The sequence below is a fragment of the Oryctolagus cuniculus genome, chromosome 3 (assembly GCF_051225735.1).
Source record: "Oryctolagus cuniculus isolate XC-2025 breed Fujian yellow rabbit chromosome 3, ASM5122573v1, whole genome shotgun sequence".
NCBI classification, from domain to species: Eukaryota; Metazoa; Chordata; class Mammalia; order Lagomorpha; family Leporidae; genus Oryctolagus; species Oryctolagus cuniculus.
This window is the reverse complement of record NC_142869.1, coordinates 169,817,623-169,840,624: the sequence shown is the minus strand read 5'-3', so window position 1 is coordinate 169,840,624 and position 23,002 is coordinate 169,817,623. Positions and strand designations below refer to the sequence as shown.

General features: G+C 45.2%; 1 protein-coding gene across 4 annotated transcripts in view; it reads right to left on the bottom strand.

The window, feature by feature from the left end:
- EXOC4 (exocyst complex component 4) overlaps positions 1 to 23,002 on the bottom strand; it is an 867,110-nt gene that overhangs the window by 8,568 nt on the left and 835,540 nt on the right. For 2 of the 4 annotated variants that reach the window (XM_089328633.1, XM_089328634.1), the window contains exon 18: positions 12,155 to 12,552. The exons of the other annotated variants lie outside the window; for them this stretch is intronic. In XM_089328633.1, coding sequence (XP_089184759.1) covers positions 12,501 to 12,552 — 52 coding nt within the window. In that variant the 3' untranslated portion in view covers positions 12,155 to 12,500. Of the gene's footprint in view, positions 1 to 12,154; positions 12,553 to 23,002 lie in introns of those variants that run through there. 4 annotated transcript variants of the gene reach the window in all.

Genomic DNA, 23,002 nt, shown 5'->3' with positions numbered 1-23,002 from the left:
ACTTCTGATAACTTTAGAAGAACAGAATAAAATGTTAAATCGTAAATTTGGATACTTTTTCTTATTTTAAATGGTTTAAAGGACTTATTAAAAATGGAAAAATCAGAAGAGCACTGGGCAAGCCTTTTCATTTTTAAAAAGGGTTTAATTAAAGTCAGAGTTAGAGATACATCTTCTATCTGTTGGTTCACTCCCCAGGGCTGGGCAAGGCTGAAGCCAGCAGCTTCATCTGGGTCTCCCGCGTGGGTACAGGGCCCCAAGCACTTGGACCATCTTCTGTTGCTTTCCCAGGCACATTAGCAGGGAGCTGGATTAGAAATAGAGCAGCTGGAACTTTAACCAGTGCCCAGTGGGATGGTGGTGCTGCAGGCGGCAGCTTAACCCACTGTGCCACAGCACAAGGCCCTAGCCTTTTGATTTTGTCACCTCTCTTTAGTTCTCTTTCTTGCCCCTCCAAGATAAGGGATGAGGCAACCTTTCCTTCCAGATGGGGGCTGCCCTTACGATTCATTACTTCCTGGTGGTGGTGTTGGGGGGGGGGGTGCGGTAAGTATTTTCATGGCAAAGACTTTGTCTTCTACTTCTTCCTGAAATAAACCCAGCATTACTGTCAACAAGAGAATTAGGTGCTGAGGCTGACTTCTGAAATTTAAGTTTGAAAGAAAGAAAAACTGGTCTGGATATAACTTAATATTGACTGTACCTACCCAGATTATTTTTAGTGATTAGTCGAGTATCTTTTATCCAAAATGATTGGAACCAGAAGGATTTCAGATTCTGGAGGATTTGCCTGTACATATGACATACCTTGGGGATGGGACCCATGTCTAAGCACAAAGTCTTTTATATTTCTTATACACATAGCATGAAGGTAATTTCGTTTTAAAATAATATTATTTTATCTGGAAGGCAGAGTTACAGAGAGAGTCACAGAACAATCAATTGATCAATCTTCCTTCTGCTGGTTCACTCCCCAAACAACTTCAATAGCCAGGACAGGGCCAGGCTAAAGCCAGGAGCCCAGAATGCCATCTGGGCTCCCACATGGGTGATAGGGACCTAAGTACCTCTGCTACCATTCACCACCTCCCAGGCACATAGGAGGGAGCTGGATCAGAAGTAGAACAGCAGAGACTTGAACTGGCACTCCGATATGGGATGCCAGCACCACAGGCAGTGGTTTAACCTGCTGTACCGCGACACAGGCAACTTTACAGAATATTATTGGTGAGCTTGTGTTTTGACTGTGATCTGTCACGTGGGGCAGGCATGGAATTTTCCACTTGGGCCATTTTAGTGCTCACAAAGTTTTGGATTTGGAAGCCCTTCAGAATTTGTATTTCAGCTTAGGGGTGTTCAGTGCAGTTGGGTTAATTTGAGCATTCAAAACCCAGTGGCAGATGGGCCAGGAAATTCTAGGGTGAAACCTCCAACCCCTGTTGACTCTGTCCATGCAGTGGTACATACGATAATAAGCGTGGAAATGGAAAGAAAGGAAAAGACCTGAATAATCCATAAACTAGATAATCACTCCAAAAATTGAGAGTTGGGCAAAGCTAAAAGACTTAGAGAAGTACACACTCAAGAGATGACTAAGCTCAGATTCCGGTCATGTGTTTCCTTCCCCCCTCATGCTGGTGGCTCTTTGACTGTTTCCGCCATGAAAGTCCGGTTACAGCAGATACCATTTAAGCACTGGCAGTTTTGGACTTTAAAACCCTTACAGCACCTGCTGCCTGCTCATCCTTTGACATAATGGGGTGTCCATCAGAACCAGCTGATGCTGAGTTTTCCCAAGACTCCTGGCTTCAGATCGGCACAGCGCACCAGCCGTAGCAGCCATTTGGGGAGTGAACCAATGGAAGGAAGACCTTCCTCTCTGTCTCTCTCACTGTCTAACTCTGCCTGTCAAAACAACAACAACAAAAACCACCTAGCTCAGACATCTGTTAGGTCACCCACCTCCCTCCTCTTTGAAGTGACACACCACCAGCACCCATGGCACTGAACTTGAAGGGCAGTCGCATGCTAGCCTGGCTCTGATCACCACCACGCTTCAGCTGTATCTCCTGGGGAGGAGTTGACGGTCACAGTCACTTGTGTTCCCTCCTCTCAGGAGGCCAGCCTGACGTTCTCCACAGTCAGGAGCAGCCTGAGCACTCTTTGTTTCTCTTCGGAAGAAACAACCACTCACAGCTAAGGAATCCCTCCGAGACGTCCCCACTGCGATTCCGTGGAGACACAACCTCAAGCTTGGCGACAGTCACTTTTGAAACGGGGAGAAAATTTCATTTTGTTGCCTTGGCTAGCAACTTCGCTCCCCACCTTCGGGAGACATTCAACATTTATAAATATCCATGGTTGAAATTTCCTCTTCAACAACTTAAAGGATTTGTATGTCACTCTCTGCCACATCAGATAATTTTTTAAATTAAGTTTTCTATGACGGGGCTGGAGGGAGATCTGCATTTTAAATTCAGAACAATTAAAACTGTGTCTCTCTGGTCTGGCACTGCCTTTGGTCAAAGCCCATTTGTATGAATAATTATTCAGTCCATTAAGAAGTCTGCTCAACTCCTTCTCCCATTTTGAAGGTTTTAATAAATATTGATCAGGCACGTTTCTGTTTGCACTTGCCAAAGCAATTCTGATGGGTTCATCTTCTGATGTTATCAAATAATGAAATATGAAAGAGTGAATAGAATTACCCTCTTGTTCTGTGATTTTTTATTTAGGTCCTTCATTTTACTTTCATAATTGTGTTTGTCTCATACTTCTATAAATGCTCTTTTGATTATCTAAAGGTGAACCCAGGTTAAGGAGAGCTGTGCTGTACTGAATATCACTTGAGAGTCTTTTCAATTAAAAAAAAAAAGTGTATTGAGTATCATTTCAGGGAGTCATTTCAATTTTTAAAAATGATTATCTAATACCATACGTTGACACAAAGCTTCATACTGCTCACCACAGCACGCAACTCTCACACTGTCTATTACCTGTATTTCCTGGGCTGGTAGTGTGGGAGACAACTGCTGAGAGCGCTGAGTAAGGTATACTCAGAGGCCCTCGGCTCTTTCGGTTCTAAGTAATGAAATGGACAGGATTTCTTCCATGGGGAGCTTAATGTTCTCATCGATGCTTAGGAAGTGCCAACAACAGCAAATGTTAACATAACTCAGACAGGCACATTCCTTGGCTTCAAGAAGCTTCTTCATTTAGGTCCCCCTCTCAGCCCCCACGAGCCCAGTGCAAGCCCAGATCAAAAGTGCCCCAGGCATGAGGCAAATGTTATAAAGCAGAACAAAATTGGGACTTGCCAGTGTGCCTACCATCCTGCTCCCATTCCTGGGTACTTGAGGAAGAAGAGTCGGAAGGGGCTGCTCCTCGTTCAGAACAGAGCTAGTGATGGGCTGGGGAAGCACAAGGGTACTGGTGTTGGGGTTCTGTGCTTCCAGAGAGTCTGCCCTGGGCAAGGCCTGCACTGCAGGGCTGTGATGGGAAAACACGCTCAGCGGAGCATCCTGCCGACGAGGCCAAGGGAGTGGGTTGATCCTGCCCAAGTCCTGTTCTCAGTTCTGTTCTTGGCTCACTTCTCGTCCCTAGCCGGGAGGGGCCAGGTGGGCTGAAGGAGAGTTCACTGCGATCCATGCATGCTGCTGGACTGCTATTCACCTATCAACTGGCTGTGTCCTTCAAACTCCCACTCCTGACCTTTTGGTCCTAGTTAATGAGAGCAGTCCACCTCTTGAAATTTAGATGGGATTTTTCTACTTTGCTGAGACAAAAGACCACATCTTTTAGGCCTGAAGGGCCAGAAAAGAAGAAAGTTTGGCAGAGGAACAACAACAAAAAAATCTGAATTATTGGAAAAGTGTGAGCATATGCAAATCAGCAAGTCCCAAAAAGCAGATACTTGAGTGTGTATTAACTAAGCCCTTAGGTTATTTCTGAAAGAGAATAAGCCTAAATAAACCACAGCTACCAAATGGGCCACCTGAGATTGACGTACACGTGACTCAGAAGGGATGTCAATTAGAAAAATAATGGACTAAATAGGAAGAAGCTAATGGAAGTATGCACAGTATCCAGCAGGGTTTAATTAAAGACCCAAACACTCTGACAAACGTGATGGATAGCTTGGGTAGCAGTGTGAATTTGGTGGATGAAAAAGACCACTGTGGCTGATATATATTTGGATGTCAGTGAACCATTTGATACATTGCCTCTAAACAAAATATAACCAACAAAATGTATTTATTCTGAATGGCTACCCATGAAAAGACAGAGGCTGAAAAACAACAAGTAATGATAGAGGCAAATCAACCAACTCGGAGGAGACAGCATCTGGTGAACGCTAAGGACGCGGGCTTTATGACTGATCTTCTTTAATACTTTCATTAACGTGCAGGAGGGTACAGAGAGGAGCGGGAAGGGCAAATGTTAGTGAACGTGGGAGGGCCGGGAACAGCAGCAAAAAGGAGAAATAATACCAAGGGCTCCAGAGAATCGAGAATTACGGGAAACAGATAATGAAAGCAGATTCGTCTTAGAAAAACCCACAAAAATTTGAGAGAAATCCTTACCTCCTCTATTCAATATTTGAGAGAAACAGGACTGGGTGAAATTGTACATGGGGTCTGGGAGTGAGGACCGTGGGACAGGAGCATTTTCTTATTTCTTATAAAAAAATAAAAAGTACCAGTTACAGAGCAAGGAAGTGATGATAATCCTGTCTTTGTTGTACTTCGTAGTGCTTTTTTGGTTTTATACCGAACGTCAAATGAAAGAAAATACCATGAAATGGGATTAAAGGGACAGGGGGCTTGGAGGAAAGTAGAAGATTAAAAGAGATCCAGTTCAGTTTCTGCTCTAACGTCAGCTTATCAGTAAGTGAGGTTTTCCCTGACCACCTTATTTAAAGTGATCCCTGCTCCATCCTTGCAAGCTTTCTCCTTTTCCTTAGCTGTAGTTTTCTTCTTGGTGTTCATTTCCATCTCATATAATTCCAAGTATATCTTATTTTTTAAAAATATTTTAACAATTTATTCATTTGAGAGAGTGAGCTTCCATCTGTTGGTTTAGCCCCTAAATCCCTACAATGGCGAGGCCAGGCGGGGACAAACATGAGAGCTGAGGACGCTTGAGTGGCAGGAAGCCAGTGACTCAAGCCATCACCTACTGCATCAGGAGCTGGAGGCAGACCGAGAACCCAGGCCACTCTGATGTGGGACACAGGTGTCTTAACCCATGACTTAAATCCTAAGGGGCTGGCCTTCAGCCTCCACCTGCCACAATGGCTTCCCATATGAGTGCCAGTTTGTGTCCCAGCTGCTCCACTTCCAATCCAGCTCTCTGCTAATGGCCTGGGAAAGCAGTGGAAGTTGGGTTCTTGGGCCCCTGCACCTGTGTGAGAGACCCAGAAGAGGCTCCTGACTTGGGACCAGCCTAGCTCCGGCCATTTGGGGGAGTGAACCAGCAGATGGAAGACCTCTCTGTCTCTCCCTCTGTGACTCTGCCTCTCAAATAAATAAATCTTTTTTTAAAAAATTGCTAAGTCAGATGCCCACTCCCGAAATTCATTGTAACTTGTATTTTGTATGTGCATATATACACAGCACGACAGTTAAGATCATGGACCCAAGAGCCAGTGGTCTGGGTTCCAATTCCAGTTCTGCCTTTTACTGTATTGTAATTCTCTGGGCAATTTATTAATCTTTGTGAATCCTCATCTGAGAAGAAGAAATCCTCATATGAGGTTGTTAGAAGGCCTAGAGGCCGGCACCGCAGCTCACTAGGCTAATCCTCCGCCTGCAGTGCCGGTACCCTGGGTGCTAGTCCCGGCCGGGGCGCCGGATTCTGTCCCAGTTGCTCCTCTTCCAGGCCAGCTCTATGCTGTGGCCGGGGAGTGCAGTGGAGGATGGCCCAAGTGCTTGGGCCCTGCGCCCCATGGGAGACCAGGAGAAGCACCTGGCTCCTGGCTGCGGATCAGCACGGTGCGCCGGCCGTGGCGGCCATTGGAGGGTGAACCAACGGCAAAGGAAGACCTTTCTCTCTCTCTCTCTCTCTCTCACTGTCCACTCTGCTTGTAAAAAAAAAAAAAAAAAAAAAAAAGAAGGCCTAGAGCATGCAGAGCAGTGGTTGCCTACAACAAGGTGGTGTAAGCATTGAGTCCACAGATAAGCATCTGCCTCCTGCTCTGTGAGCTCAGGGCTGGGGTCTGCTTTGTTCTCTGCTGTTCTGAAAAGAGGGCATCTTCATTTGTACAATGGGGTCAGTAAGTCAGCACTGACCATTAGATCTGAGGATTACAGGAAGCAACATGGCAGAATACCTGCTGTGTTAGAAGGCTAAAAAGAAGAGGTAGCTTTGATCAAACACTGCAGGTGGAATATGCCTTATCTGAAATGCTTGGGACCAGAAGTGTCTTGGGTTTCATATATTTCCAGGTCCTGGAATATTTGCACACACGCGTGAGATATCTTGGGAATGGGACTCAAGTGTAAATGCAAAATTTTTCTTTCCTATGGGCCTTATGCATAGAACTTGAAGGTAATTTTATACAATATTTTTAACAGTTTGCACATGTAGCAAAGTTTATGTACATTAAGTCATCAGGCTTGTGTCATATGTCAGTGCTAAAAAAGTTTTGGATTTTGAGGCATTTCAGATTTCCAGATGAGGGATGCTCACCTGTCCTACAAGTGTGTGCTGTACACTGGCCCTGGGTCACGCCTGTTTGATCTCTTTGAACCTTCATTTCCCCACATTTGCGTGTTCCGCACTGAAGAGTGTGTATGTGTGTTTGTGTTTAATCCTTCCTCTTGACTCAGAAAACAGTTTCTTTTCTTCTTTGTTTCCTGAGGTTAACCTGTGCTGTCGATCCCAATGCTTCTAATGCCTTCGGGGCTCTGTTGGACTTCTGTTTTTAATTCTTGCGTCTGTCTCGTATCTTCCTCTTCTTGCTGGTTCTCGGGCGTTCCACTTCAAAGATCCTTGTTTTGGAGAAGTAACTCAAACAAGATAGCCCAGTCCTTCCTCTGATCCCTCATCCAGTCTGTCTCGCCTGCGTCTTCTCTCCCTTTCATGACCGACTCTCTTGAACAAATTGTTGGTATTCACCGGCCTTCCAAAGCTGCTCGTCTCTGAAAAGGACTACAGTCTCCTAGTGGACAAACGCAGTGGCCTTTGTGTCGACCTCTTTCCTGGAGAGTTTTCCATCTGAAACTCAGCTCTGCTCGAGCCACGTTTTTGAGGTCCTTCTCCCAGCTCCCCCGCAGTGCCTTCACTGATGGTTTTATTGGCTCCTGTTCTGTCTGCCTGCTGCAGGTGTCTGTCCCAGTCAGCGGGCAGCACTCCCATCTCTCTCTGCTTCCAGAAGTCTTATCTGCACACGCACTGCTCAGATCTGGTTTCTCGATAGTCAAAGCGCTGTTTTTGCAGATGGGTCTCCAGACATTTCGACCAGATGCCCTTATCAGGTGGCCTCCCTACCTCTGGAATTCTAACAGACCTAATGCGCTAACATCCCAGAGTCGCCTTTGACTCGTCACTCTGCTTTGCCCAGTTGTCACCAGGTCTGTCGGTGTGACACCTCGCATGTTCACGTTCTGCTGTCTTATCACAGATCCTTGGCTCCTCTCACTGGCTTGTTACAGCCCTTTGTTGACTGCCTCTCCTCTTCACCTCCAGTCTTCATTGGGTCATGTGATTATTCTGTGTTCAACAGACGACCTGTGTGTGTCCTGGTGCTAACAGGATCAGGTCCAGACTCCCAGGGCTGGCTGACATCTGAGGCCCTGTGATGACTGGGCCCCATTCTGCCTTTTCTCCCACTTCTGCCCTCGTCTTCTCCCATCCCTGCTCAGCTGAGCTACTCTCTGTCCCTTCTGCTCTATGCGAAGCCCAAGTCTTTGTGAAGACTGCTCAAACCCTGTATCGTCTATGAAGCTGTCGTGAGCAGTGTATTCCCTGTCACTTCCTGCGTGGGTGACCCACTAGACAGGGGTCGGTCAGAGTAATGTCTGTTTCTTAAAATTAAGATCCACTCTGAACTGTGATACAATAAAAAAAAAAAGTTACTAGGTGTTTACTCGCCGTAGGAACTTGAGAAAGTTAACCTCTGCACCTTAGTTTTCTCATCTGTAAAGTGGAGCTGTTGATAATATCTAAATCATAGGGTAGTAAAGAGGATTAAGTGAGTTAATATTTATAAAGTACTTAGAATAGTGCTGAGTGCATAATAGTTACAATGTAAGTTTTTGTTAAGCAAAATAAAAGGCACAAAAAAGTGCAAAGTCTCTCCTTTTCCTTGCCCCTGGGTACCCCACCTTGTTCCTTTCCTAGTTACTAGTTTCTGGGGCACCCTTCCAAATGCATCCTAGCACGGTTCCCTCTTGGTTTTTGTGTGTGTCTGTGTGCACATACACGTACACCCATTACAGATAGATGGTGGGGCTGGCATGTGGCAGTGGGTGAAACCGCTGCCTACAAACTGCCAGCGTCCCCTCTCAGACTGCCAGTTTGAGTCCCAGCTGCTCTGCTTCTGATCCAGCTCCCTGGAAAGCAGCAGAAGATTCCTCAAGACCTCTGTCTCCCCCTTTCAAATCAACAAGTAAATCTTTTTTTTAAAAAAAATCTTACTTTTCCTACTGAACAACATATACTGGAGACGGTTCCTTTTCAGCCCTATGCACCTGCCACATTCTTCTCAATGGCTGCACGGCATTCAGCTATGGACGCGCCATGAGATGTATGTGCTATCCTCACCCAGCATGCAGGCTCCTTGCTGCCAAAGAGTGTGCCTTATGATCCAGTTTCATCCTTGGTGCCTTTCGAAATCCCTTTTTTGTTTACTCGCTAAGCAAACATTTGGGCCTCAGTTGCATACCAGGTGATACAGAGTAGACCCTGTGGATGCAGAAATGAGGGGAGCACAGGCCTTGCTCCTTTTGCCTAGTGCGGAGGCAGCCATGTGCTGGGAGCAGTGTGACGGTGGCCGTCATAGGAGCCCGGGGAGATGCTCCAGGGTTAGACAGAGAGGGCTGTAGGTGCATCAGAGGGGCCCCGGAGGGCGTCCTGGGAGCCACACTGGTAGTGAGGTGACAGTCCTCCCAGAGCAGAGCGAAGCGGGTGGGAAGTAGGAAGAACACGGCATTTAGGGCCCCACAGTTGGGTTATTCCTTAGTGCAGCATCAGAGGGGTGTAGAGGGCAAGGAGTGGAAGGAGAGTAGCCCGGTAAGCTGGGGCCAGATCATCACACACATTGTAGGGCAGGCTGGGGACTTTGGGGTCTCCTGGGTGGAAAAGGGTGAGGCTGAGGCTGACTGGAGCTGTTAACCCTTTATCTTATCTCAGTTAGTAACATAAGGAACTAATCTCAGGACAAAAAGGCCACATATTTTATTCTGGGGGGAAAAACTCAAACTCATTGTCTTCTTTTTCTAATTTTCCTGTAATGCAGGTTGTCTGGCTTTTGTTTGACCATCGCCGGGCATCTGGGAACCCAGGCTGTAGGTGATGGGGAGAAATCTGAGGATGGATGATTTTAGGGTGAGACCCCACATGCAGACAGCTGTGCCTGCAGAAGGCCTCTCCAGGGGAGAGTCTGACTCCGTGGGGCCCGGGGGCCTTCAGTCTGTGGGACAACCCGGCTGTGCCCTGGGCTGCTTCCCCTCAGTCAGATCCTATGAATCTTCTGGAAGGTTTCCCTACAATCCCATGTCCCCAGGCTCAGAGATGAACAAAATCAACCTCAAAGAGCGGAGGTGCCGCCACCTCCAAAAAGGACACGACCACACCCTGTTCTGATGTCTTCTGTTGGGTCAGTGCTTGCGTGGACCATAAATGCATATGGCTACACCGACATGAGGCAGGGGCCGGGGGGGGGGGCAAGGGAAGGCCGTGGGGGGAACATGAGAAACACGAGGGACACCTCTGAATCAAAGCTACCCTCTCTCCTTCCCCCTCAGTGAGTCTCGTTCACACATGAGGGCGGGGCCATAAAATGCACAGGTGCATGATCAAGGTCTTTAATCTCTTGACAACCACAGAAGAAAAGTCTGATAGCCTTAATTTGGGAGATAAATGCAAGGTCGGAGAAGGTCACAAAGCCTTGGCGTGGCCGATGCTGGATCAGACCCTGGTCTGTGTGACTCCAGAGCTCAAGGTGCAGTGCTATGCTAAACCTGTGGGAGCTAACACAGGGGCACCTGTATCTCCAGGAGTCATCAGTGTACCGCAAGAACTTACACCAGATTCCGAGTTAAAATTCTTTGTAAAAAATTTTATTTGAAAGAGATGTTCCATCTACCAGTTCACTCCCCAAATGCCTTCAACAGCCAGGGCTGGGCCAGGCCAAAGCGTGGCGCCTAGAACTGCATCCGGGTCTCCCACATGGGTAGCAGGGACCCAGTTACTTGAACCATCCCCTACTGCCTCCCAGGGTGCACACTAGCAGTGATGTGGGAAAAGTCAAGGAGATAGCACACCTCCGGGGGCCCCATGTAATCCCACCTGTATCAACCCACCCGTCAATCAGAATATGTAACCACTCCCCTTTTGGAAGCGATTAAGCTGCCTGGGAAAGGAGAGGGGGCTCTCTTTGCTCGCTCTTTTTCTCCCCTGGTGGACCCAGGGAAAGATTGGTATGAGGTTCGCCTCTCTCCTTCCTGGTCCACTCTTCCTTGATAAAGGCCTCCTGTTCCTGGGTATTCCTCACACTTTCTCAATAAACCTTATCATGCTGCACGTCATGTTTGGGCCTGGACTTAGAATCCTTCTCTAAGAGAAAGGCAAGTGCCTGAAATAGGAGTTTCAGGCCAGCCTTGCCCACAACAGCAGGCAGCGAGAATCCCAAGTGGAGCTGGGACTCCAGGGGCATCTGATTTGCTGTACCAAATGCCCACCTCAGATGCTTAGTTCAGAATCAGAATTTGAGTCTGGGCAGATAGAATAGGAAAATACGTTCTGAGAGCAGAGAAAATTAGGCATCCAGGGAAAGAACAGAAAATTTTTTTAAATGGGTCCTTCCATGTAAAACTAAGCTAAGACCAAGACGGCTCAACAGTGCTGCTTTCCCCAGTCCGCACATAGACAGAAAGGCCTTTGATGGGAAAAACATATGGCATTTGCATTCTTCCTTTGAAAAGAACAAATATCTTGATTGAAGAAAACAACCTAGCAAAAAGGGCAAGGTTAGGAGAGGAAGGTCTTTCAGAAGTTTAATGCCTCTATTTAAATGCTAATGTTAACCTATAGCTCTGGACCACACAAAAACTACAGTTTTTCAATACCCATGAAGTGAATTTAAACTGGAACCTTAATTTCCTGAAGAAAAGATGATGTCTGAGGAGGGGGTTTCAGAGGGGAAGGCCCCTTTGAGCAGAGGAAGGGAGCCAGGGCAGGCCTCTGCCACACAGCTCAGTTCTCCCTGGTACACTGGCCACGTGGTGGACATCACGGAGGTTGATGCTCACACCCTCCTGCCCTCCCAACTGACCTGTGCCTGGAGAGCACCAGTATCTAGAAGGAACGCCATGGACGGCCGTCGGGAATCAGAGACTGGCAGGGGCCTGGTGAGAAGGATGCAGGCAGCCAGGGGCTGTGCAGGGGCTGTGCTGCCCTGTCTCCCCTGGAATCAACCTTAACAGGGGTGTGTGTGTGTGTGTGTGTGAGATGAGTGGAGATTTGTTCAGAATGAGGCAGCCCCAGGTTGGGAGACCATGCATTGCCTGTAGATGTACAAGGAAACACTCAGAGTAAATGCCTATGGTGGTGGTAGGGGTGGGGATGAATAGGAGCAGGGCACAGGGGTGCTGTTACTGTTGTGTTGCTGTTTGCATGTGAATGAAGTAAAAGGGCACATGCATTTTGTACTAGTAACCAAGCTGTGTACAAGGACTTGTGCCGTCTACTGTATTCAAGAAAACCACATCACCTTCTTCTGCCCTTTCTTCCCCATCCCATCCCATCCCCCAGCACTCCCTCCCACCCCCAAAATAAGGAGAAAAAGAGCAGGCAATAGGCCGGGTATTGGGATGGGAACCTGCACCTATATTTTTAATTCAGTTTCATAGCCTAATATGGAGACAGATATCGGTATTATGAACCCCGGATGCATTATGCTAACTGAAAGAAGCTAGTCACAAAAGACCACATATTGTATGATTCCATTTATATGATAACAGCCAGAAGAGGCAAATCCACAGAGACAGCAAGGAGATTAGTGGTTGCCAGGGGTGGAGTTTGAGGGAGAATGGGTCGTGATTGCTAATGCACACAGGGTTTCTTTGGGGGGCAATGAAAATGTTCTAAAATTAGCTGGTGGTGATGGCTGCGTCCCTGTGACTATACTAAAAACCAATGAATTGCACACTTTAAAAGGGTTACTGTTTATGGTGTGTAATTATATCTCAATAAAGCTGTTATAAAAATGCAAATTTTATGAACTAGAACCCTGACTCCTTAACTGTACAAAAGGCATTTGTCTACAGCCAATACTCTTACGGAAGATGGATCTGCTCATCAGAACGTTTAGTGCAGTTCGGCGTCCTCCTGCAACAATTGCAGAAAGATTGCATAAGATCACAGATAGGGGAGCACTTCGCCAGCTGACATTTTCACTAAGTGCCCCTGAAATGTGCTAAACCCTTTCTAAGGCCTCCATATTTTAGTAGGCTAAGTGACCCCCAGCATTTTTGCATTAAATGCCTTTGAACTCACTATATTAGTATTCTCAAAAAAAATTGTTACAACTAGTGATGAATAACCATTACCAGAAACATAGGCTAGAATTGGGAAAAAATCTATATGTGTAATTATAGAGTAATAGAAATATAATTGAGTCAAAGAGAAGGACATTAATGAAAGGGAACTGTTACACTGGACATTTATCACATGCCAGGTGCTTCCCAAATATGCCTGATTCAGTCCACACAAGCTGAGGCTCACAAAGACGTAATAACTGCCTCAAGTCACCTGGCTGATGGACAGCACCAGGAATGCATTTTTTCCCCAGGATTGCATTCTGAAATGATACACTGTCTACCCTACTTCCCCCACTTCTTTCTCAGGACAGTGCTGAGCTGGGTCATGAAAAGGCAGTTAGGAGTCAGAATCGAGCTGGAGAAATTAAGATGTTTACTCATCAGGAGACCCCATAGGAGCATATTTGTGACAGCACTGTGGAAACTATGGAAAGCTCTGCGGGTAGGAACCTGCAGTAAGGAGTATTTTGGATTGGGATCTTAGAAGTTGAGGTGTGGATGATTGCTCAGTGTGTGACGGCTGTGCTACCTTGTGAAAGTGAAACAGGACCAGACGCCTTGCCGTGGTCCACACTTGGACACAGCTGGCCTTCCAATCTTGATTCACGGTCGTGAATGCCTACATGGTTGAGGTGAGGCTGTGCTAAAGAGGAAGGGACTGGACAGGAGGACCTGTGATCTCAGCAGATCCAGGTTTTAAAGGAAATGTGTGCAGATTCCTGGTAGGAAAAGTAGAAGTTATTCAAAGGGCAGCCTGACCCTAGTTTCTTACAAATGCGGCCAACAGAGGGGTGCGTAGGACTGAGCAGAAGGACTTAACTCCATTCTCTCCACGCTTGCTATCTTCAGAATTAGCCTCTTAATTTCCGGGGCTCTCATGAGGCCAGTGAACTTGCACAGGTGCTTGGCCCACACTCCAGGGGGCACGTCGGTGAGCAGGATGTGGCCTACTGACTGTTGGCCTATGGCTCAGAGGAAAGGCTGCTCCCTGTGCCACCTGTCAGGGGAGACGCGGGAGAGGGAGGATGGTGGTGACCAACTTTGGTTGGGCCCCTACAAGTCCTCTACTCCACCAGGCCTCATCCAGGGGCAGGGTGCATACTTGAGGTTATCTGCCTCCTTTCCCTACCAACCCTTCTCAGCAGGTGCTCCGACTTCACAGCCAGCACTCCAAGGAGCCGAGGTCTAACTCGCGGATGGGCCAGGATGGAGCAGCCATGCCCAGAGGCCCCTGAATGTCCCAAATGTTTCTACGAATGTTGCCTTAGCCTAGCAGGTGTGAATGTTTACAGACCACTGGGGAAGAACTGCAGTGACAGGTTTCAATAACAGTCGCTTGGGGACAAAACACACCAACCAAGAGTAGCCAGGATGGCATTCAGAACACGCCTGCCTCTGCATTCCACCGTGGCAGGGCACTGACGAAGTGCTCACTGTTCTGGTCCTTGCCCCGTCCCTGGCTGACCGGTTGCCTATTTGATCTTGGGTTCCCTAGCTAGGAAAGTCCATGGGTTAGATTAGGATATAGGCCACATCTAAAAACCGCTGTGACCGGTGCCATGAGTCCCGAGACGGGAGCGGAGGGAAGGGGCAACAGTAGTACTAGTATTTCTATGTCCCAGAAAATGCAATTAAGGCTGGAGAGATTAGGCCCCAGGTCCCACAGCTCATCAGCGGCAGGGTGGGACAGAAATCCGCATCTCCTGCGTGCAAGCCCGCCACCTTTCTATTAGACTCAGGGACTCACGACAATTTATCTGGTTCGCTGGCTTCCTCAGCGACTCTGTACTAAAAGCCAGGTGATCTGCATTTGTCATTTGTCTTGTCTTTTTTTTTTTTTCCCCCAGTGTGCATTGTGTCGCTCGGCCTGCACCCTGCCCTGCCCCCAAAAGTGCTTTTGACAAGCGCATGGAGCACGTGGGGAAATGCAATTGATGCAGCTTTATTTCAGCCTCGATTCAATTGAATGTAATAGCAGCTTCATTGTAATAAAAAGCTTTATTGTGCTTTGTAATGAAGACACAAAGCACTTAGTTGAAATCAGAGTCTTTTAAACTAATCTGCTTTATATGCTATAGCAGAGACACAGATACAAGGGGCTTCAAAAGTGGTTTCTACAAAATGATTTACTCAAAATCACCAGGTCTCTGAGTAGGCTCTTTGGTACTGCCCAGGTACACTCTTGGGCCGGCATTGCTTATCTTTTTTCTTTTCCTACTGTGTTTATAGCAAGCTGATTGTTCTTAATGGTTATTCTACCTGCGAGGACTGATAGACTTCTCAAAAATACTGCTGCATATTCCATGATTTCAATCAGGGTCCACAAATCTGTTCTGTCCACGTGTGTGTGTGTGCGCGCGCGTGCGTGTGCACACCCACCATTACATAGACAGCAAGCCCGGGGGAGAAGGGGAAAATGAGTATTTTAAAGGCTTTAAATAAAGATTGTAACCGTTGTTGGAGTACACAAAGATACTGAGTAATTAAAAAGCTCTTCAAAGAACAGAATAAGTCCATTAAATCCAGTTAAGTAATTTTTCAGAAGTGCTGCAAGAAACACTTCTTGCTGTTTCGTTCTCTCACAATGAACTGAAGGAAGAATATCTCATTTTCCAAATAGAACTTTATGGAGTTTTCAATAAGCACCCTCAGCACTTATCTAAATCTTTAATTAGTTCTATAATATACTGATGATATCAAGCCTAATTAAATTTATATAGATAAGGCGCAATGAAATTCTAGCCAAGTGAGCTGGAAAGCATATATTAAATAGTAAATTTAATGGTTCAAGCTGATAACTACAATTTTATATCAAAAAATTAAATTCAATTTACATGTTGTATTCAAATTGATTTTGAGTGTGCAAATTATTGGAAAAATCTCTTATATATATCAGTAAAATTGCTAGTCCAGTCTGTTTAAATATCAGTTATTAATGTCTGCATTTGCAAATAAGCCACACACATTTGCATTTTTACTGCACATAGTAAAAAATTATCTAAACCTTATGCCATTTGATTAAGAATCCTAAGTGATTTTTCTTTTGGCTTCATGCATAAATTAAGGAGGCGAGGAAATGACTGTTGGGTCTCAAGAAGAGACAGTCAGCAATTCAGTATGTAGCAAGGCAAAGATGACATTTTGCTGACTAAAGCAGTTTATGTTACCCTGTGGGAAGAGCAATTACAATGGTAAAATTCTCCCTTATTTAGGATCAACTGGAATGGAACCAGCCATAAACATCTGATGCCATAATCGGAGGGACAGGTGGCTTGAGGAGGGGAAGGCAAATGCGTAGCTTTGTTTTATCAGAGGATAAAGGTGCTCACCAGCTGATCACATTGCACAGGTTAGCCAAGGAGCAGGCTTATTACATATTCACCCCACCAGTCAAGGGAAGACCCAAGCACCTATACCATATAAGCTGATCAGTAATAGCATCATTTGTGGTCTCCACAAGTGACTGGCAACACCTGAGAGCCATCAGCCTTAAATGTGCTTGTGTCTTCCTCTTTGATGACATCCACAGATATGAGTAGTACACATATTGTTAATTGGGCTTCAGTGACCTCGTGATTAGCTGCACAGTAGTAAAATTTTGTGCAGTAATTACCATTATCATTATCTGCTTTGCTCAAGACATCTTTATTACTCTTGGGTTCCATTGGTTGGAAGACTATCTTAAAATTATCAAATTTGTACTAAATATCTGTTATATATCATAGGCTTGCATTATGCGGTATATGAATAATATGCCAGTGACTTTAGAGAACAGAAAAATGAGGGTCAACCAGAATGATCAACATGTCAGAAAAAAGGTAGAAGAGCAATGCATTTGAAGGGTGAGAAGTTTAGGAGTTAGAAGAGGACAAGAGCCAGAACAGAGGCATGGAGGTAGGACTATCAGTCACTTGTCAGGGGAAACAAGATCTAGAATAAATAATGAGAGAAGAAGCTGGCCAGTTAAGAAAGGGAATTCATTTTTTTTTCCCTAGAAACCTTCTATTTAAGGTATACGAACTTCATGCATTTCATAAATACAATTTTAGAAACTTTTTTTTACTAAGATCTACTTTCAGTTAACTTTATACACATAAGATTAACTCTATACTAAGAGTACAACAAATAGAATGAAAAAAAAAAAAAAAAACCCTGTTCCTCAACAGTCAAGACAAAGGCTGTTCAAAGTCATCACATCTCAAAGTGTCAGTTTCACTTTTATAGGTTACCTTTTAGGTGCTCTATTAGTTACCACAGATCAAGGAGAACATATGATATTTGTCCTTTTGGGACTGGCTTATTTCACTAAGTATGATGTTTCCCAGCTTCATCCAATTTGTTGCAAATGACAGGATTTCTGGGTTTTGTTTTTTTTTTTTACACTGTGTAGTATTCCATGGTGTTCATATCCCATATTTTCTTTATAGAGTCTTCAGTTGAAAGAAATATGGGTTGATTCTACATCTTAGGTATTGTGAATTAAGCTGCAATAAACAAGGAGGTATGGATAACTCTTAAAGTGCTGATTTCATTTCCATTGGGTAAATTCCCAGGAGTGGGATGGCTGCGTCATATGGTAGGTCTATATTCAGATTTCTGAGGCGTCTCCATACTGTCTACCACAGTGGCACCAACAGTGGACTAGGGTACCTTTTCTCTCATCTTCACCAGCATTTGTTGTTTGTTGATTTGCTGTATGAAAGCCATTCTGATGGGGGGGTGGGTAGTGATGTGAGATCTCATTGTGCTTTTGATTTGCATTTCCCTGATGGCTAGTGATCCTGAGCCTTTTCTCATGTTGGTCTGTTGGCTATTTGGATTTCCTCTTTTGAAAAATGCCTGTTTAAGTCCTTTGTCCATTTCTTAGCTGGCTTGTTTTGTTGTTGTTCAGTTTCTCGAGCTCTTTATATATTCTGATTATTAATCCTTTATCAGTTGCATAGTTTGCAAATAATTTCTCTCATTCCTCTTCACTTTGAGAATTTCTTTGGTAGTGCAGAAGCTTCTCAATTTGATAAAATCCCATTTGTCTTTTTTGGTTTTTATTGCCTGTGCCTCTGGGGTCTTTTTCAAGAACTCGTTGCCCGTGCCCATGTCTTGCAGGGTTTCCCCAATGTGCTCTAATAATTTGATGGTATCAGATTATAGATTTAGGCCCTTGATCCATTTTGAGTGGATTTTTGTGTTAGGTGTAAGGCAGAGGTCCTACTTCATATTGTCAGCATGTGGAGATCCAGTTTTCCCAGCACCATTTGTAGAAGAGACGGTCCTTGCTCCAGGGATTGGTTTTAGCTCCTTTTTCAAATATAAGTTAGTTGTAGATGCTTGGATTGATTTCTGGCATTTCTGTTCTGTTCTGTTGGTCTATCCATCTGTTTCTGTACCAGTACCAGGCTGTTTTGATTATAACTGTCCTGTAGTACGTCTTGAAATCTGGTATTGTGATGCCTCCGGCTTTCTTTTTGTTGTATCAGATTGCTTAAGTTATTCTGGATCTCCTGTGCCACCATATGAATTTTATCTTCATTTTTTCTATATCTGAGAAGAGTGTCCTTGGTATTTTGATTGGTATTGCACTGAATCTGTAAATTGCTTTCAGTAGTATGGACATTTTAATGATATTGATTCTTCCAAGCCATGAACATGGAAGATTTTTCCATTTTTTGTGTCTTCTTCTAATTTCTTTAACATTTTGTAATTCTAATTGTATAGATCTTTGATTGGTTAAATTTATTCCAAGGCATTTGATATTTTTTGTAGCTATTGTGAATGGGATTGATTGTAGAAGTTCTTTCTTGGCCATCACATTGTCTGTATATACAAAGGCTATTGATTTTTGTGTGTTGCTTTTATATCCTGCCACTTTATCAAACTTTTTTATGAGTTCCAATAGTCTTTTAGTGGAGTCTTTGGATCCCCTATATATAGACTCATGTCATCTGCAAAATGGGATAGTTTGACTTCCTCCTTCCCAATTGTGTCTCTTTGATTTTTTTTTTCTTGCCTAATGGCTCTGGCTAAAACTTCCTGGCTATATTGAATAGCCATGGTGAAGGTGGACATCCTTGTCTGGTTCAGGATCTCAGTGGGTATGCTTCCAACTTTTCCCCATTCAATAAGACACTGGCCATGGGTTTGCCGTAAATTGCCTTGATTGTGTTGAGGAATGCTCCTTCTATACTCAATTTGCTTAAAGTTTTCATCATGAAAGGATGTTGTATTTTACCAAATGCTTTCTCTGCACCTGTTGAGATAATTATATGGTTTTTGTTCTACAGTTTGTTAATATGATGTATCACATTGATTTTGTGAACATTGAACCATCCCTGCATACCAGGGATAAATCCCACTTGGTCCTGGTGACTGATCTTTCTGATGTGTTGTTGCATTCGATTGGCTAGCATTTTGACGAGGATTTCTGCGTCTATGTTCATCAGGGAAATTGGCCTGCAGGTCTCTTTCTCTGTTGTATCTTTTTCAGGTTTAGGAATGAAGGTGATGCTGGCTTCATAGGAGGAGTGTGGGTGGATTCTCTCTTTCAGTTGTTTTGAATAGCTTGAGAAGAATTGGAGTTAGTTCTTTCAATGTCTGGTAGAATTCAGCAGTGAAGCCATCTGGTCTTGGGCTTTTCTTTGTTGGAAGGGTCTTTATTACTGATTGAATTTCCATCTTGGTTATTGGTCTATTTAGGTTTTCTATGTCGTCATGGCTCAATTTAGGTAGGTTGTATGTGTCCAGGAATCTATCCATTTCTGCTAGGTTTCATGGGTTGTCGGCATACAGCTCTTTGTAGTAATTTCTGATGATTCTTTTTATTTCTGTGGTGTCTGTTGTTACATTTCCTTTTCATCTCTCATTTTATTGATTTGGGTCTTCTCCCTCCTTTTTTTGGTTAGTTGGGCCAATGGTGTGTCAATTTTGTTTATTTTTATTTAAAAGGACATTTATTAGGTAAAATTTTATTGAAGTCTGAAGAGACTGGTCTGGATAGGGTATTTATAAGAAAGTCACTCTAAGGACTAGGCAAAACATGAAGTGGTATTCCCAGATGGTTAATGTGACCACATCACAAATGATGTGGCTGAAGGGAAAAACACTGGGAGCATGACCATCAGCTGAAGGATCACTGCTTTGCTACAGATATGACAGGTGGTTATGTTGGGAATGCTAAAACAGAAATCAAATGAGAACCATTCAGAGGAAGAAAGAATCAACAAGTCTTTGTTTAAGTGGATCTAAAAGGTTGATAAAATAGATGGAAGAGCCAGACAGGTGTTAGGAATTTTTTACAAAAAGATTATTTGAAAATTAGTGCAACACAGAGGGACACACACACACATACACACACGTCTGCCATCCACTGCTTCCCTCCACAAATGGCTGCAATGCCTGGGGCTGGGCCAAGCCAAAGCCAGAAGCCAGGAACTCCATTCTGACACAGATTTCCTATGTCAGAAGCAGAGTAGCTGATACTTCAGCCAGCGCTCTGAGATGAGCCACTCACATCAAAGGGCAGTGGCGTAACCCACTGCGCCACAATGCCAGCCCCAGTGTTACCGAGCTCTATAATGTGAAGGCTAAGAATAAGGCATGGGGAATAGAGTTACGGTTCAGATGTGGCAGCTCTTGAGTCTGTTTTTACAGAGAACTAAACCCAAAGGGAACTGAACCTGCTAGTCTGGAAACTTAGAGGAAGAAGTGCTAGGGCCAGAGAAGGGTCATGAAAGATTACTTAGGAATCAGACGATCCAAGACTTCCCTTCTAAGTGGAAACCCCTGTCAGAGTTACAGATGGGACTTGCTTTTTGAAAGATGGTGAGCTCCTTTTGAATGTAAATCTGTCAATACAGCAAAAACACTGTTTTTTGAGCTATTTCCCCATGGTTGTTCATTCACATGGGAGCAGCTAGGCAAACCATACAAACAGCTCAGGATCTGTAGTCAGTTCAGAATGGAGGACTACAATGGAGGTCAGTGGAGAGACTTGGCAAGATGATACCACTTTAGCATTAGTACAGCGGTCTGTTCAGATCTTCCAAATTTTTTTTCCAGAATTCCAAGAATGAGAACAAATATAGAGGTCTAAAGTTAAATGATTCAGAATTGCATAGCACTTTTTGAAAATTTGGTAAAATCATGGACTGTCTGGCCAGAAAAAATTCACATCTATAAACTCAGATTCTGCGTAAATATTGGGGTGTTGTGGACTCCAGAAATTTCATCATGCACTCTGGGTTACATGGTTGATCCTTGAAACATCACACACACAGACACATCTCTACAGGGAGGAATTCATCTCTTCTACATGAATATGCACCATACCTATCTGAGGAAATCTAAGTTACCTATTGATCTGTCCATCCGCCACCTACCCACTCATCTACACAGCTACCTAGCTATTGAACTGGCTACGATTAAAGGCCTAATGTAGTGCTCTTTTATCCACTTGCATTTTTTAAAAATCAATCAGGCTTTGTTTTCAGACCAGGAGGAAGCAGGACAGTAGAGCAATGTTAAGATGGGTGGATCTTTGTGGCAACATGGAAAACGAAGGCAGAAACCTCGGTATTTCCAGGAGTGGGTTTTGATTTATTATGTAGACACAGATATGTGTATCTTCACATGGGTACTTTGGGTGCTCTGAAATGGCTGGGTAAGATGTGCATTTATCTTAATTGTTAGCACTTTTACCTCAACATGGTTGAGCCCTAGAAATCTTTTGTTTCAAAGGTACAGCCCAGGAATTGTCCAAGATTGTCTAGTTACTGCAGGTGGTAACAGATGCAGACTGGGAGGAGCTTGTGGTGCACCTGTCCGACTTGGTCTTGGCCTCACAACATGATCTGGGAAGATGCAGTGTAGGGGCAGCAAGGCTGACAAAGGGAAAAAGTACAATGGAGACACGAATGAGAAGACTGGGAAACAGAAGAGGGATCAGAAAGAAGCAACAGAGAATAAAATTAATGTATAATGAGTGATTTTTCACCAAAATATTAATTTACCCACAGAATTTAGCTCAGCCCCCCACAACAATTAAAAGGAAATGTGGGCCGGCGCCACGGCTCAGTAGGCTAATCCTCCGCCTTGCGGCGCCGGCACACCGGGTTCTAGTCCTGGTCGGGGCACCAGATTCTGTCCCGGTTGCCCCTCTTCCAGGCCAGCTCTCTGCTGTGGCCCGGGAGTGCAGTGGAGGATGGCCCAAGTGCTTGGGCCCTGCACCCCATGGGAGACCAGGAGAAGCACCTGGCTCCTGGCTTTGGATCAGCGCGGTGCACAGGCCGCAGTGCAGCGGCCGTTGGAGGGTGAACCAACGGCAAAAAGGAAGACCTTTCTCTCTGTCTCTCTCTCTCTCACTGTCTACTCTGCCTGTCAAAGAATTAAAGAAAAAAAAAGGAAATGTAGCCGGCGCCGCGGCTCACTAGGCTAATCCTCCGCCTAGCGGCGCCGGCACACCGGGTTCTAGTCCCGGTTGGGGCGCTGGATTCTGTCCCGGTTGCCCCTCTTCCAGGCCAGCTCTCTGCTGTGGCCAGGGAGTGCAGTGGAGGATGGCCTAGGTGCTTGGGCCCTGCACCCCATGGGAGACCAGGAAAAGCACCTGGCTCCTGGCTCCTGCCATCGGATCAGCGCGGTGCGCCGGCTGCAGCGCGCCGGCTGCGGCAGCCATTGGAGGGTGAACCAACGGCAAAGGAAGACCTTTCTCTCTGTCTCTCTCTCTCACTGTCCACTCTGCCTGTCAAAAAAAAAAAAAAAAAAAAAAGGAAATGTAAGGGAAACTGGTGTTGTGGAGTTGTAGGTTGGGCTTCCACCTGAGATGCCAGCATCTTATATGGGTGCAAATTCAAGATCCGGCTGCTCCACTTCTGACCTAGCTCCTTGCTAGTGCACCCGGGAGAAGAGCAGAGGAGCACGGGCCAAGTCCTTAGGCCCCTGCACCCATGTGGGAGACCCGGAGGGAGACCCGGAGGGAGCCCCGGGCTCCTGACTTCAGTCTGGCCCTGCCCTGGCCATTGTAGCCATTTGGGGGGGTGAACCAGCAAATGGAAGACCTCTGACTTTCCCTCCCTCTCTGTCTCTCTCTTTATTCAAAAAAGAAAAGAAAAAAAGACATGTAAGACAAACCAGAGGGTCCAGCACGCCCTGAATAACTGATTACGCATAGTGGTTCCTGAAGAATGTACATGCAAATAGGGATGCATAGATCACCGTGGTGCCTGGGGAAAATGTTTATTCTGTAATGC